This window comes from Tupaia chinensis, unplaced genomic scaffold, assembly GCF_000334495.1.
Source record: "Tupaia chinensis unplaced genomic scaffold, TupChi_1.0 Scaffold000226_1, whole genome shotgun sequence".
NCBI classification, from domain to species: domain Eukaryota; kingdom Metazoa; phylum Chordata; class Mammalia; order Scandentia; family Tupaiidae; genus Tupaia; species Tupaia belangeri.
In genome coordinates, this window is record NW_006159701.1 from 5570299 (window position 1) to 5584006 (window position 13708).

General features: G+C 54.6%; 1 protein-coding gene across 2 annotated transcripts; it reads right to left on the reverse strand.

The window, feature by feature from the left end:
- Nucleotides 1-257: 257 nt before the first annotated feature.
- LOC102501375 (SEC14-like protein 4) lies at nt 258-13219 on the reverse strand. 2 transcript variants are annotated; one of them, XM_006147923.3, is made up of 12 exons: nt 13113-13219; nt 10329-10404; nt 8406-8449; nt 8027-8086; nt 7726-7914; nt 6680-6775; nt 6308-6368; nt 4511-4594; nt 4091-4197; nt 3877-4016; nt 3628-3797; nt 258-1880 (listed from the first exon to the last, which is right to left on the reverse strand). In XM_006147923.3, exons 1-12 carry the CDS (start codon nt 13164-13166, stop codon nt 1741-1743), a joined length of 1221 nt encoding a protein of 406 aa, XP_006147985.1. In that variant the 5' UTR covers nt 13167-13219; the 3' UTR covers nt 258-1740. The 2 variants fall into 2 exon arrangements, with proteins under 2 accessions (XP_006147985.1, XP_006147986.1); XM_006147924.3 differs by lacking the exon at nt 13113-13219 and adding an exon at nt 12042-12133.
- Nucleotides 13220-13708: the final 489 nt, after the last annotated feature.

The following is a 13708-nucleotide window of genomic DNA, read 5'->3' on the forward strand; positions in this document are numbered from 1 at the left end:
ATCAGCCACACCCCCCCACCCCCCCACAGGCTGCCAGGGAAGCCTGAGTGCCTCTGGGTGGTAGCAGGGAGGGTGGCCTTGCAGTACAAGGGGTGGTGGGAATGCCTGCCACATCTCAGGTGCAGGGGAAGCCCTTGGACTGGGGACCATCATGTGACCTACCCAACAACCCAAGTCACACCCTTGGAGCAGGCACAGCCGTTCGTATTTTTCTTGCCACCCTGCTTGAACGCTCTTTCAAACCAGGACACTTGACGTTGGCTTTAAGCTGTTGGTTTAGTTTACTTTTCAGAGTGGAAGATCCTGTTCAGATTGTGTGTCCCCCATGCATGGTGCAGCTGCTCCAGCCGCAGGGGCTGGGGCCCGAGGACCCCACACAGCTTACCTGGAGACCCTCACCTTCCCAAGTCTCGAATTTCTCTCCTAAAATAGGTCCCAAGCCATCAAGAACTGGAGGCAATGAAATCACCGAGTCAGAGCAAGAAGGGGGGCCGGCTCCTGCTTGCAAAGCACCTGGATGTTTGCTGGGCTTTTGGTCTCTGGGAAGGGCCAGGATGCAAACGCTTTGCAGCAAGGACCGCTTTTACAGGGACATCTGGTGACTCACTCCCAGGACTGCACCTGGGTGACAGTTGACACTCCTTTGCCCTGTGGGATGGCAGCATAGAAGGACAAATAGAGTAGGAGCAAGTCACCCCAGGTGGCTGAGATGCTGGTGGTCACTGGCCTGGCCTGGCCTGGCCTAGCCAGAGGGCAGGGGGCAGGGATAGCCTGGGGAGGGGCAGGGCAGAGCAGCACAGCCTGGGCTCACAGGCTCTGGCTGATGGCCTCCTCTCCTCCAGAGTCAACAGCAGGGCCACATCGGGGTCGAGCTCAACAGCTTCTTCGACTCATTCCCAGGTGAGGTCTCTTCTCTTGGCTGTGGTCCACCCAGTGAGCGGGCAGCTTCCTGAGGGAGGGCGGGGGCCCAGGAGGGCAGCCCTTGAGAAACCACGTGCAGAAGCCCAGCTGCTGGGTCGCGTGGAGGATATCGGCAGCCGATCTGCTGCTGCGTCCTTGGCAAGACACAAAGATGGAAGGGAGGTCCGGCGGTTCTCCAGGGAGCAAGTCAGAGCCTTGCTCCACCCTGCACATGCCAGCACGCTCCCTCTCTCCAGCTCTGCCTCGGTCCCAGCTCTCAGGGAACCAAGGGGAGAAGTTGGCAGATCCCAGCAGGTGTGGAGGGGAGAGGAGATGACTCTGTAAGGCCTGGTGTGGCTTTACCCAGTGGTTACTCCTGCGGGGTCCCACCTCTCCAGCACTGGTTTTCCCGCCAAAGCTCGGAGCACCTCGCATCTCAATGCTCTGCTGGAACCGGGACCCTCGCCCCTGCCCTATCTGCCTCCAGCTGCCCTGTCCTTCCCTGCAGGTCCCCAGCATGCAGAGAACAGGGCCCAAGGTGGGACGCAGGTGTGAGTGAGCCCTGGGACAAGTGGACCTGGTCAGGAGGGACACGGGACAGCTTCTGCAGGCAGGCCCCTTCCTCCATGGACACTGGCTCATCCTCGGGGTTCTCGTTCTCAGTCTCTGGGAACAGGTGACCAGGTGCTCATCTGAATCTTCAGAGTCATATGGGTCACTTGTCCCTGTTCCTGTTTGGCCACTGGGCCAGGTCACCTTCAGCACTACCCTGCGTGGGACAGCAGGGGTGGGGCAGGAGCGCGAAGACTTTGGAGAGCACAGAGGGAGGCGGCCAGGTCTTCACTGTGTCGGGGAGGGGCTCGTCCTCTTGAGACTCTGCAGCTTCTCCTCGGAGGCCTTGTCGGGGAGCAGCACCTCTGTGGTGTAGCTGACCTTCTTGGAGTGCATCAGGCTGTAGGTGTTGTCGAAGCGCAGGACATCTGCAAGGACGGGGCAGTGACCAGGTGGACAAGCCCCGTGCATCTGGACACCTGGCTCCCTTGGGGACAAGCTGCACAGGACCATGGGAGGGCTGAGGCCCAGCCACTGCCCGGCCCCGAGCCTACCATCTCCACGGGTCACGCTGTGCCCCATATAGGGCTCATGACGACACCAGTGTGCAAGGCCCCTTCGATGTGCCAGACATCACATCAACACCTCACAGCTCCTCGAATCCCCCCAGCAGCCTCACACGGAAGTACCATCATCCCCATTATATGGAAGAAGAAACCGAGGCTTAAAGAGGTATAGGGGAGCAGCCAGGTGGTGTAGTGGTTAAGGTGGCTGGATCCCACACAGCCAGCTGCGCTGTTCGAGTCCTGGACTTGGAGGCTTGAAAAATAGGCTGGGCACATGTGTGTGCATGCTCAAAATCCTGAGAGGAGAAGAAGGGTCTGCAGCGTGGCCATCCCCCTTGAGGGTGCTTTTTTTACTTTTCCCCCTCTCTCTCTCCAGCAAGGGCAAACGCTCTATAGCAGACTAAAAGAATATATGTGTATATATATATATATATATACACACACACATATATAGTATATATACACACACATATATGTATATACATACACATATATATATATATATATAATTTATTTATTTTAAAGAAGAGGTGATAGGACTTTCTAAGTCATCACAGAGCAAAGTAGGCGAGGGACTGGGATTTTCCTATTCCCATGTCGCAACAGAGAGAGGAGCCTTGCTGCCCCAGAGGAAAGGGCTGGGCTCCGAAAGCCTCTTTTCCGTGTCAGAGAAGGCATTTCCTTCAGCGCCCAAGTCTGGTGTTCTCTAGGGCACCGGGAGTGCCCCCGACTTCTCTGTCGGCACTCTGCTAATTCTCCTGTTTCCAGAAAGTGGAACGAGGCGACACGGGGGCGAAAGCATTATCCACCTATGTTCTCTGTCTCCACAGGAAATCAACCTTCTCTTTTTTAAGTTTTGTTTATTTGTTTGTTTGAGTGGTTTTTGCTATAGGGCGTGTGCGCTCGCCAGAAAGAGACAGGTAGAGAGACAGAAAGTGAGAAATCAACCCCCCCCCCATTCTCCTCTTGGGATCTTGGGCACGCACGCACATGTGCCCAGCATGAGTTTAAGCCACTGGTTCCAGGACTCAAACCATGGTCGACTACACGGGAGTCCAGCGACATAGCCATTACGCTAACTGCTGGTCCCAGAGTCCCCTTCTCTTAGCTCTGTTCCTGATAGAGGGGAAAGGTCAGAAGTGTTCGCTGCTCCTGGTAAAACTGCTGAAGCTGATCTGGCCTTGGGAGGCTGGGAACGAAGGACAAACACCCAGAGGAAGGCACCTTTTTGGGCTTCCTGGAGTGGGGAGTCCACACAGCTGGGCAGCCCCTGGCTGGGACCCGACTAAGCTCACAGCCCTTTAATTCACCATCTCTCAGCCCCACCAGCCCAGTGTAGACTTCTCAGGAGCTGAGCGCACTGCTCTGGGCTCGGAACCCCTTTTTCTCCACAAAGAGTCTTTGCCTTTGCACCCACATATACGGCCCTTCGTGGGACCCAAGACCCCAAAGTCAGCTTCCCAGAGCTCCTGGACCCTGGGAGTTACAGGCCCCTACACCATCCCTGAGCACTGGAAGGAGAGGGCAGCAGAGGGGGTGCGCTGGCGAGAGATGTCAGCCCATTCCTCACCATGAGGACGAAAACCACCCCAGGGACCCCGTGACTTACAGACTCCGGCCTTGAGGCAGGTGAGGCTCCCGTCCTCGGGCACCAGGTGGGCGTTGTAGCGCTGGCTGGGCAGCACCTCCGTCATCTCCCCTGCCCGCTGCCGCTCCCCCAGCCTGGTCTTCAGGAACACCCCAAAGCCGATGTCCCCGCCCTCGGATGCGAACTGCCACCTAGTGCACACGGTCCCACTGACGGCCACCTGCCTGGGCTCCAGGCCCCGCCCGGGGCGGGCCCAGCCGCTGTCCCTACCTGAGCACACAGCCCGGGAACAGGATCTCGTGGTCCACCTGCAGGGAGGAGCCGCGGCCCACGGGCACCGTGTGCTCGTACTGCACCCTCAGCTGGTGGCGCAGGTAGTAGCTCTTGGGCACCTCGCCCCCGTAGTTGATCTGCGGGCGAGGGCAGTGAGTGGGCACCAGGCCACGGCCGCCTCCCCTCCCTCCCCGTCTATGGGCACCTGTACCTTGGTCAGGCATTTGGGGTTGCCGTCAGGGTCGGTCATGGTCCCCCCAAACTCTCCAGGTAGCTGGTCAGGGCTGATGAACTTTGTCAGCTCTTGTTTCCAGTCGTCTGTGTGGGAGCAAGAAGAGGGGGTATGACAGGGCTCAGGGATACCCTACAGAGGGCAGAAGGGACTGAGCCCAGACAGGGGTTTGCTCCCTTGGGTGCCTACTTTTAAGAGAGTCCAAGCGCTTTATGCGGCCTTCAGGCCGTGATCTAAGGATTGAGGCCTCCCTGTGTGTGCAGAGACTGACTAGGGTCAGGGCAGGGAGAAACGGGGCCTGTAGTGCCCGACATGAGCCAGGGAGAAACAGGGCCCTCAGCACTGACTCTGCTCCCTAGACAGAGGCAGAGATGGGTGTGGCCAGAGCCAGTCACTCACGTCCCAGAATCACAATCTTCCTGCGTGTCTCCTCGCTCATGAAGGACTTGACCAAGTTGAAGGCCACGGGAAACAGCCTGGGGACTGAAACACATGAAACTCCCTTGGGAAGCGGAACCAGAGAGAACTCCGTTAGAGAAAGCCATGGCCAACGGCATGTGCCAGGCAGGAATCGGGTAGATCTGGATTCTGCCGTTGCCTGCTGTGTGACCACCAGCTAGTTACTCACCCTTCCTGAGTCTCAGTGCGATAAGCTATAAAACGGAATTAAAGAATGTATGTGGAACACTTGGCACAGTGCCTGGCTGTCAGTAAACAGTTATATCCGCTAATCCAGGAACGTGGACGTTCAGTGAGGTTATTAAACCGACTTTCTCAAAGTCATCAAGCCAGTTAGATTTGAACCCAGGTTACCTAGTTCCTGAGCATATGGGACAGCCCCCCAACTACCCAGCCATGGTGGACTGAAACCATTTCTGCTCAAGGCGTGCCCTTCAACCTGGGTGCCATGGACCACCTGGCTCTACTCCATGCTGACGTAAGTAAGTCAGCATTTAGAAACTTATAACTTCTGGGGCCAGCAGGTGGCAGAGTGGTTAAGGACACTGGACTCCCACATGGCTGATCATGGTTCGAGTCCTGGGTCTGGGGGCTTACTTTCTCACTTTCTTTCTCTCTCTCACTCTGTCCTTCTCTAGTCAAATTTAAATGAATAAATGAATAAATAAAGTTAAATAAAATCATTCTTTAAAAAATAAAAGGAAAGAAAGAAACGTATTTCTTTGGCATTGCTGCAATGTGCCAGAGTGTGATTTTGTATGTTACAAATTACCAGTTTGCAAAGGAATTATTATGAAATAAACAAACACAAAATCAAGCAAATAAAACACCGGAGGGCTGGAGGGTGGTGCAGGGGTGAAACACGGCACTCTGCAAGCCTGACCCACAGGGAAGAGTTCCAGGTTTTGTCTGGAGACCTCCTAAGTATGCCAGGCACGTAGGTGCCCATGATCCAGAGCTGAGTGAGGCCGGGGTAGGCTGAGCGTGAACACCCTGTTGGGGGTGCTATGTCTGTTTCTCTCAGTCTCTGTCTCTCTCTTGCCTGCTCACTCATAAAAGAAATAAAGTAAACTTTAAAAAGCACACCATTTCCAGGTCAGCAGATGGCATGGTGGTTAAGGTACTGGTTCTCACATGGCCAACTCCATGGTTTGAGTCCCAGACCCTGAGGCTTGAATGATAATCCAGGCACAGATGAAAATCCCAACAGGAAGATCGAGGAGAAGGGATCGCAGTGTGGCCATCTCATTCTCTCTCTCTGTCTCTCTCTGGTGAGCACACATGCCCTATGGAAAAATTCTAAAACACACAAACACACACACACACACACATACACAAAGAAAACACCATTTCATGGGCCAGCAGGTGACATAGTGGCTAAGATAGCTGGATCCCACATGATCAACTGCATGGCTGCAGCTCCAGACCCAGCAGCCTGAGAAACACTCCGGGCACATGTGTGCGCATGCCCAAAACCCTGAGAGAAGAGTGGAATAGAAGGGACCTTCTCCTGCGGGGAGGCGATTTCTCACTTTCCCTCTCTCTCTGGTGTGCCCATGTGTCCTACAGCAAAAACGAAAACAAAACAGAAAGCAAACAAACCAACCTATACCGTTTCTTCACAAAATCGGGTTTGAGAAGTCTTGAACTGAATGACTTATTTACTGCCCTCAACCCCCCGCCCTGGCCAGTCCCCACTGCTCCCTCCCCAGGCGGTCTTCTAAGTCATGGGCTCACCTCGAACAAAAATTAAATTCTTCAGTGTCTCAGGATAATTTGCTTCCAGTATGGCAAAAAACTGTGGAGTCAAGACAAGTCTGGTGGAGGCCACATTCCAACACTCCTCACAGCTGGGTTTCTGCTGCTTCTGATGCTACTGAGACAAGATGCCCTCCCACCTCCCCATGAACACGTGCTCTGCTTCCTCCCTGCGTGATTCCTGCTCCTCTTTCTTCTTGGAGGTTGGACTCCTGGCCAGCGTCACTGGCTGGCTTGGGGGCCCCTGGACGGCGTCACTGCCCTTCTGTGATGGAAGCTGGTGCGGGCAGTGGCGCCCCATGGGCCTGGGAGCCATTGCTGCTCTGGCTTCAAGCCAGCCGCCCATCTTACCTGCTGGTAGACCTCCACCGCGGGCTTCCACAGGTGCTTCAGGCTCAGCCCCTCCATGTCAAACACCATCAGCACCGTCTCGATCTTCCTGCCCAGCTACGTGGGACAGGGAAGGTATAGCGACCAGACAACAGCTCCAGCCAGGAGAACCTGGCCAGAGAGACACCAGCACCTCGCCCACTTTCCTGTCACTACCACACCCCACCCCACATTTTTTCTTGTGTTGTTTTTTTCAATTTTTAAAAAACTTGTTATAGAGTGCATGTGCTCACCAGAGACAGAAAGAGAGCGAGGGCAAGTGAGCTAGCACCTCCCGGGGGGACGATCATGCCACAATCCATTTTCCTCATCCTCTTCTCAGGCATTAGGACACACACACACACATGACCTGCGTGTGTCTTCAAACCCATGAGGTCCGGGACTCAAACCATGCAGTTGGCCATGTGAGATCCAGCCATCTTAACCACCACACCACCAGCTGTCCCCCAGTAGTATTGTCCAAACACTGTGCTTTCCAGAATCATGTCATACACCTGGCGTAATCTTCAAGCTGCTGGTGCAGGACTCAAACCACAGTCAGCCATGTGGGAATCCAGCACCCTAATCACCACAACACCCACTGCCCCTAGGACTTAGTCTTTTTGTAGCACCTCTGTAATAGTTTCTAGGCTCCCATGGTCAGAGATGCCCAAAGTAATGGCTCGCCCATTGGGCGGCTACAGGCATGCAATCTACAGCCAGGGGACCGCTTTTCCATGGCTAAGCTGACTGTCCACTCTTCCCAGGGTGTCAGGAAAACAGACCTAGAGCATCCCCTGCCTGCGAGGTCAATGTCTCTGTAGAGAGGAGGTTTTGGTGACCTAGATCCATGCCAATAGACATCATGCACGTGTGGGATGCATGGAGGTGAGTGACATGCAGAGAAGCTCTGGGTGCTGGGGCTGGGCGAGGTGGAGGGGAGAGTTCTGGCCCTCCCTGGTCCTGGTGCCATCTCCACACACACGGGGTCCATCCTGCAGCACCCCCCACACACTCCTGTTGCTCACTCTCTGACTCTGGAGCTCACACTCTCGCAAGAGCAGTTCGCAGGCCTTGATGCGCGTCTGCAGCAACTCCTGCTTGGAGGCTGACAGGAGGAGACCCTTGGGGTCGAGGGTCCCGATGATGTCGAACCACACCGGGCAGCCTTCGTAGTCGTAGCCACACAGACCGCCCGAGACGTACAGCTGGACCACCTGGGCACACGGGTGAGGACATGTCAAGCCAGCTGGGCCCTGTCCCTGCTCCCTCGGGTGCTGATGGGGTGGAACGGGCTCTGGATGGCCAGGGACCCTGCCTAAGGCTCACCTCCGAGGGCTGCCATGTGAGGATGCTCTCCAGGTCATACTGCTTCCGGAACTCCATGTGCTGTGGAGACAAGACAGCAACTCAGCACTCTGCCTGCCCCAAAGGCCTCTGAGGGCACCTGGGGACCCCTGGCCAGGTCCCTCTGCCCTCGGCAACCAAGACCCTGCTAAACCACCTCCAGGTTTCACCACATAGAACTGGGGAGGAGTCCAGGAGTGAGGTCCGGTGGGAGGGAGAACTTGGTGCTGATGGAAAAAGCTATCCGAGGAGGAAGGAGGAAGACCATGCAAAGGAGCAGAACAGGAGTCCTCGCTCTTTGTCACTGATTCCCAGGGTCCAGCGTGTGAGAGGCAGGACGCTAGGGATAATGGATCCTCACCTTCCGAAGCATGTCCTCCGATTTCTGCAGGTCAAAGTTGCGAGCTGCATACAAAGCGGGAGTAGAATGAGGTTACTAGAGGTGAGGAAGGTGGATTAGGGAGACACTGGTTAATGGAGACAGAACTACGACCAGATAGGGACCAGTAGGTGGCGTAATGGTTATGTTGCAGGACTCCCACATAGTCAACTGCGGTTTGAGTCCTGGTTGAAACTCACACAGGACGCATGTACACGTGTGCCCAAGATCCCAAGAGGAGAATGGAGGAGAAGGGATTGTGGCATGACCATCCCCCCTGGAGGGTGATTTCTCGCTTTCTGTCTCTTTCTGTCTCTCCGGTAAGCACACCTACTCTACAGGGAAAAATCTCTCTCAAACAAAAACAAACAAAGAAACCAAAAATTATGGTCAGTTAAAGGAACAAGCTCTGGTGTTTGAGGGACTTCAGCAATTCATGGAAATGGGGCCAGACAGTGGCACAGCAGGAAGAGCACGTGCTCAGCAGAGCTGACACACATGACACAGTTCCAGGTTCATGGCCAGAGATATTCCAGGGTACCTGTGTGCATGGATCCCGGTACAGTACAGACTGCCACGTAGGCTCAGTCAGCTCAGGGTTACATCACTTTCATTTAGATTTTCCAATTTATTAGTGCATAGTTGCTTGTAATACTCTTTTATTGGCTTTTTAAAAAACCCTGGGGCCAGCCAGGTGGCGTAGTGGTTAAGGTGTCTGGATTCCACATGGCTGGCTGTAGGGTTTGAGTCCTGGACCTGCTGGCTTGGAAAATATGCCAGGTTTGTGCGCATATATGCCTAAAATCCCCAGAGGAGAATGGAGAGTGGATCATGGCATGGCCATCCCCTGGTGGGGGGGTGATTTCTTACTTTCTCTCTCTATCCCTGTCTCTCTCTGACTCTGGTGAGCAATATGACCTGCAGCAAAACTGAAAAAAAAAAAAAAAGCTAGAAAACACGTGCAGGTGGAGGTTGGGGAGAGACATGCCTCAAAAGTATCCCTTTACACTGCAATCCCCTTTTCCCAGCCCTCCAGCCACTCAGGATTTTGGGTTTGCTTTTAGGCCGACCTGGGGATCTGAACCTGTGATTGGCTGCATGGTTCCCAGGACCATAGTTCAGTGTGCTATGGCCAGCGCTAAGCCCAGCATTTTAACCTTGAACCATGGTACACGTTCTGGGCTGAATCCCGACTGATCTCTCATCTCAAGTTCAAAATCCATTCCATGGGCACAGTGAGTCTAGATGAAATTTTCCCTAAGTCTTGGGCTTGTTTCCCTTATTATTGTAGATGCTGGTGTTATTTCTCGAAGACATTCCTTTTCTACTTCAAATGAAATCCACTTCCTTAAGGGTTCTTCCCTAACAACTCAGTGCCCTAGGGGACAACACACAGCCCCTTCCTCAGAGAACTGCAGACAGACCTGCTGAGGAGGTGCTTAGTGATGAGACTTAGACTCAAGGTCTGGCCAAGCCAGGTAAGTCCCGGGGACTTGCCAGGTGCTAACTCTAAATTCACACTGACTCTGTGTCTCCACGTGCCTTCCCCATTTTGCAGGTAAAGAAACTGAGGCTTGGGGCTGGCATGTGGGGTGGTGGTTAAGGGTGCTAGACTCTCACATGGCCAACTGCAGTTTGAGTCCCAGACCTGATGGCTTGCTTTCTCATTTTCTCTCTCTCCCTCTCCCTCTCTCTCTCTCTCTCTTTCTGGTCAAATTAAAATAAATAAATAAATAAATAAAAGTCAATAAAATAATAATAGCAAAGAAAAGAAACGGAGGCTTGGTGGGGGGTTTTGTGCTGTTCTACACACAGGGGAATTCAGATTTCAGCCCGAAGCCCGTGTTCTTGCCATCCTGCAGTGTCCCCCAAAGGCTCCCACCTCCTCTCCTGAGACCCTCTCACCTCGGAGCCAGCGCAGGAGGAAGTAGTCGTCAGCCTTGGGCAGGGTGGGCAACAGGTCCTGGAGGTTCTCCCGGAGCTGAGGGTGGGGGGATGCGATGGTCAAGGGGCTCTCGTAAACTCTGGGCTACTAACCCAATCTGGGACCCTTTCCACCCTTATCTGCCAGCCCACCCTGTGGGTGGACCCTCAGGGCCAGCAGGTGGCATGGAGGTTAAGCCTCTGGACCCCACATGGTTTGAGTCCTGAATCTGGCAGCTTGAAAAACACGCTGAGTACATGTGCGTGCATGCCCAGCATCATGCGAGGAGAATGGAGGAGAAGGGACTGAGGCGTGGCCTCCCCCTGGGGGTGATTTCTCACTTTCCCTCTCTGTCTTTCCCTGGTGAGCACACACACTCTATGACAAAACTCTGAGGGAAATAAAAGAAAGAAAGAAAAAGAAAGATGTGCGTGAAGCCATAGAAGCAGTCTCGATAGCGACCCACTAAGCCGATGGATGATGTTTCTGCAGGAACGCATCCATGCCTAGCTTCGCCGGTAACAAGCCGTACGGACGGCAGCCCTGCTGTAATGCTTGGAATGGGCACCCAGAATGGAGGTTCTCGCGCTAACAGCTGCAGCCTCTGGGTTTCTGAGGAGCCCGGGGGTGGGAGAGAGAGATGGCGCCCCTGAGAAGCAAAGCACTTCACGGCCCTCCGCTCGTCTGGGTGACTCGGTCCCTTCATTTGAATCTCAGGACAGGCCCTGAGGCAGCAGGGAAGAGGGCCACATCTATGCTTTGCTGATGAGGAGACTGAGGCTGATGTGGTGGAGAATCTCCCCAGGGACCGGAGTGAGGGAGTGGCAGGGCCACGGCCTCCACCCTGGAGGGCTGCGTGTCTTTGGGGTGCACATCTAGTGGAAGGAGCCCACTAGGCAGGTACTGGGAAGGGTTTCAGATCCCAGAGAAAACCCGTGTTATGATGACGCCATGAGGGGACAGTGGCATCTTGACAGTGTGACCAGACTCGGGAAGAATCTATTCATAGAAGGAAACGTTCCTTGGCTCAGTTGTCTAGACCTTTGGGACCTGGGTTACCTCTCCCCCTTCTTCCCGCTTTTCTCTTTCCTCTCAATTGCCAGAGGGTGCGCGTGCTTGCCAGAGAGATAAAGAGACACACAGAGATAAAGCACCCCTCCCCCGATGTGGGATGGTCACGTCCCCATCCCTTCTCTATTTCTCTATCCTGCCCCAATTTGGGGAACACATGTATCCATGAGCCCAGCGTGCTGTTAAAGCTGCTGGGGCCAGGATTTGAACTCTTCTTGGCCATAGGAATACTGTTATCCTTAGCAATAGGCCATGGAGCCTGCCGTCAATTTATTTATTTATTTATTTATTTATTTATTTTCTCTAGGGCACACACGCTCACTGTAGAGAGACAGAGGCAGAGAGAGGGAAAGTGAGAAATCACCCCTCAGGGGGAATGGCCACACCGCAATCCCTTCTCTTCCATTCTCTTCTCAGGATTTTGGGCATGCACGCACACATTTTCGGCATGAGTCTCAAGCCACCAGGTCCAAGACTCGAACCACAATCGACCATGTAGGAGTCCAGTGCCTTAACCACTATACCACCTGCTGGCTCCTCCCTGCATGTCTTAAGCTGCCCTTTCATGGGTCAGAAGTGTGAGAAAGGGTGGTACACCCTTCCCACCCTCCGCATCTCCCTACCTTGAAGTCACGGTTTCCAGCTCCTGGTCACCCTCAAACCTCCCTGCGGCTATGACACCTGAGACCTGGACACTCGACCCTTCCCCCCCACATGGCACTCCCATGTGCGGCCAGCAGGACTGTCCTAGGGTCACCCAAATAACCCTCCACTTCTCTAGTAAAAAATTAATAAGGGCCAGTAGGGGTGGTGATTAAAGAGCTGGACTCTGGTATGGTCCACTGTAGTTTGGGTCCTGTACCTGGTAGCTTGCTTTCTCACTTCCCCCCTCACTTTCCCTGGTGAGTCCACGTGCCCTATAGCAAACTGAAAAATACTAATAATCATTCATTAATTCATGGGCCCAGCCTCAGTGGTGAGGGGTGCTAAGATGCTGTGTTTCGCAGGCTGGGACCCCACAGGAGGCCCAGTGGATTCCTGGTCTGACCTAATGACCAGCAGGGCACCGTGGTGGTGCCTGTCATCCACCCACTGGGGAGGTTGAGGCAGGAGGATCTCAAGCTCAAGGTTGGCCTCGGGAACACAACGAAACCCTGTCTTTAAAAGAACTGGAATGGCAGTGGGTGCCTGTAGTCCTGGCTGAGAGGCTGAGGCAGGAGGATTCTACCTGACATTAAAAATATATATATAAAAACCAAAATAAACAACTGATAGGAAACAGGCTTTGGCACAGGCTCCGACAGTCAAAGCCTGATACAGAGAAGCCAATCAAACGAATGTTGCAATCTGAGCATGACTGGGAGCATAGCCTGTCCGTCCAAGGCTGCCCAGCTGCACCACCCTCTCTCCCATAACTGGGCCTAAGGGCGAGGCTGAGCGTTCGGAAGCTCGCAGGGAGGCAAAGCCCAGATTTGGTCCCAGAGTTCCCCAGAGAAGGGCTTCTCCCCACCTCCCTACTCCCAGTGACCTCAGCCACCTGCCCACTGGCTCAGGTGGCTGCGCTGGCCCGGTGGGCAAGAAAAGGCGCTCTCTAGGTTGGTTTTCCCGTCTGTATAATGGAGCTCCAGCCAGGACAGGCAGCAACAGGCTGCCCTGAACGTCCCCCAAGCCTTTCCGCCCGCCATGCCCCTCACCCTGGCCAGCGCCTGCTGCTGCTGGGGGCTCAGGTCCCCGACTCGGCCGCTCATGGTGCCCGTGGGTTTCAGGTGTGTAGGACGCGGGACTGGCTGCTGCTGCTGGGGCTGACAGGGTGGATCAGATGTGGGCCCCGCCTCTACGGGAGAGCCGCCAGTGCCCTGCCCCGCTCAGTTCTTTCTCCCTCTTGTGGCAGCCATCCAAGGGCACCTTACCTGGTGCAAGGAGGTGACTCAACCCGAAAAGGGTCCCAGAGCACAGACTGGTGTCTGGGGCAGCAAGCAGATCCCACCTCCAGGCCTGCTCACCCAGAAGAGGTCCCACTGGTTCCCAGGTGACAGGCATGGGGCATGTTTCTGGGGACCCACTGAGATCCCCTTTGGGGCAAAATAGAGAAACATTTTATAAACCTGGCTCAGCCCTCTAGGAGGTCCACAGGCATTTAGTATAAGGGATCTTTAATCCCCCCCGCCCCTGGCCTTGAACACAGGTGTACCTCGTCAGTGCTCACTGGCTAAGAGGGGAGCCCTGTGTGCAGAAGGGTGCAGAATGAAGGTGGCTCGGAGGCTTAGGGAAGGTGCACCGCAGCTAGCAG

Coding starts and splice junctions, on each gene's coding strand:
- LOC102501375 (XM_006147923.3), bottom strand. CDS start 13,166: ATGAGCGGCCGAGTCGGGGACCTGAGCCCCCAGCAGCAGCAGGCGCTG. Junction 10,405..13,112: donor AGCAGCAGGCGCTGGCCAGG/GTGAGGGGCATG, acceptor CCCCACCCTCAG/CTCCGGGAGAACCTCCAGGA. Junction 4,595..6,307: donor GAATTTAATTTTTGTTCGAG/GTGAGCCCATGA, acceptor CATGTGTTTCAG/TCCCCAGGCTGTTTCCCGTG.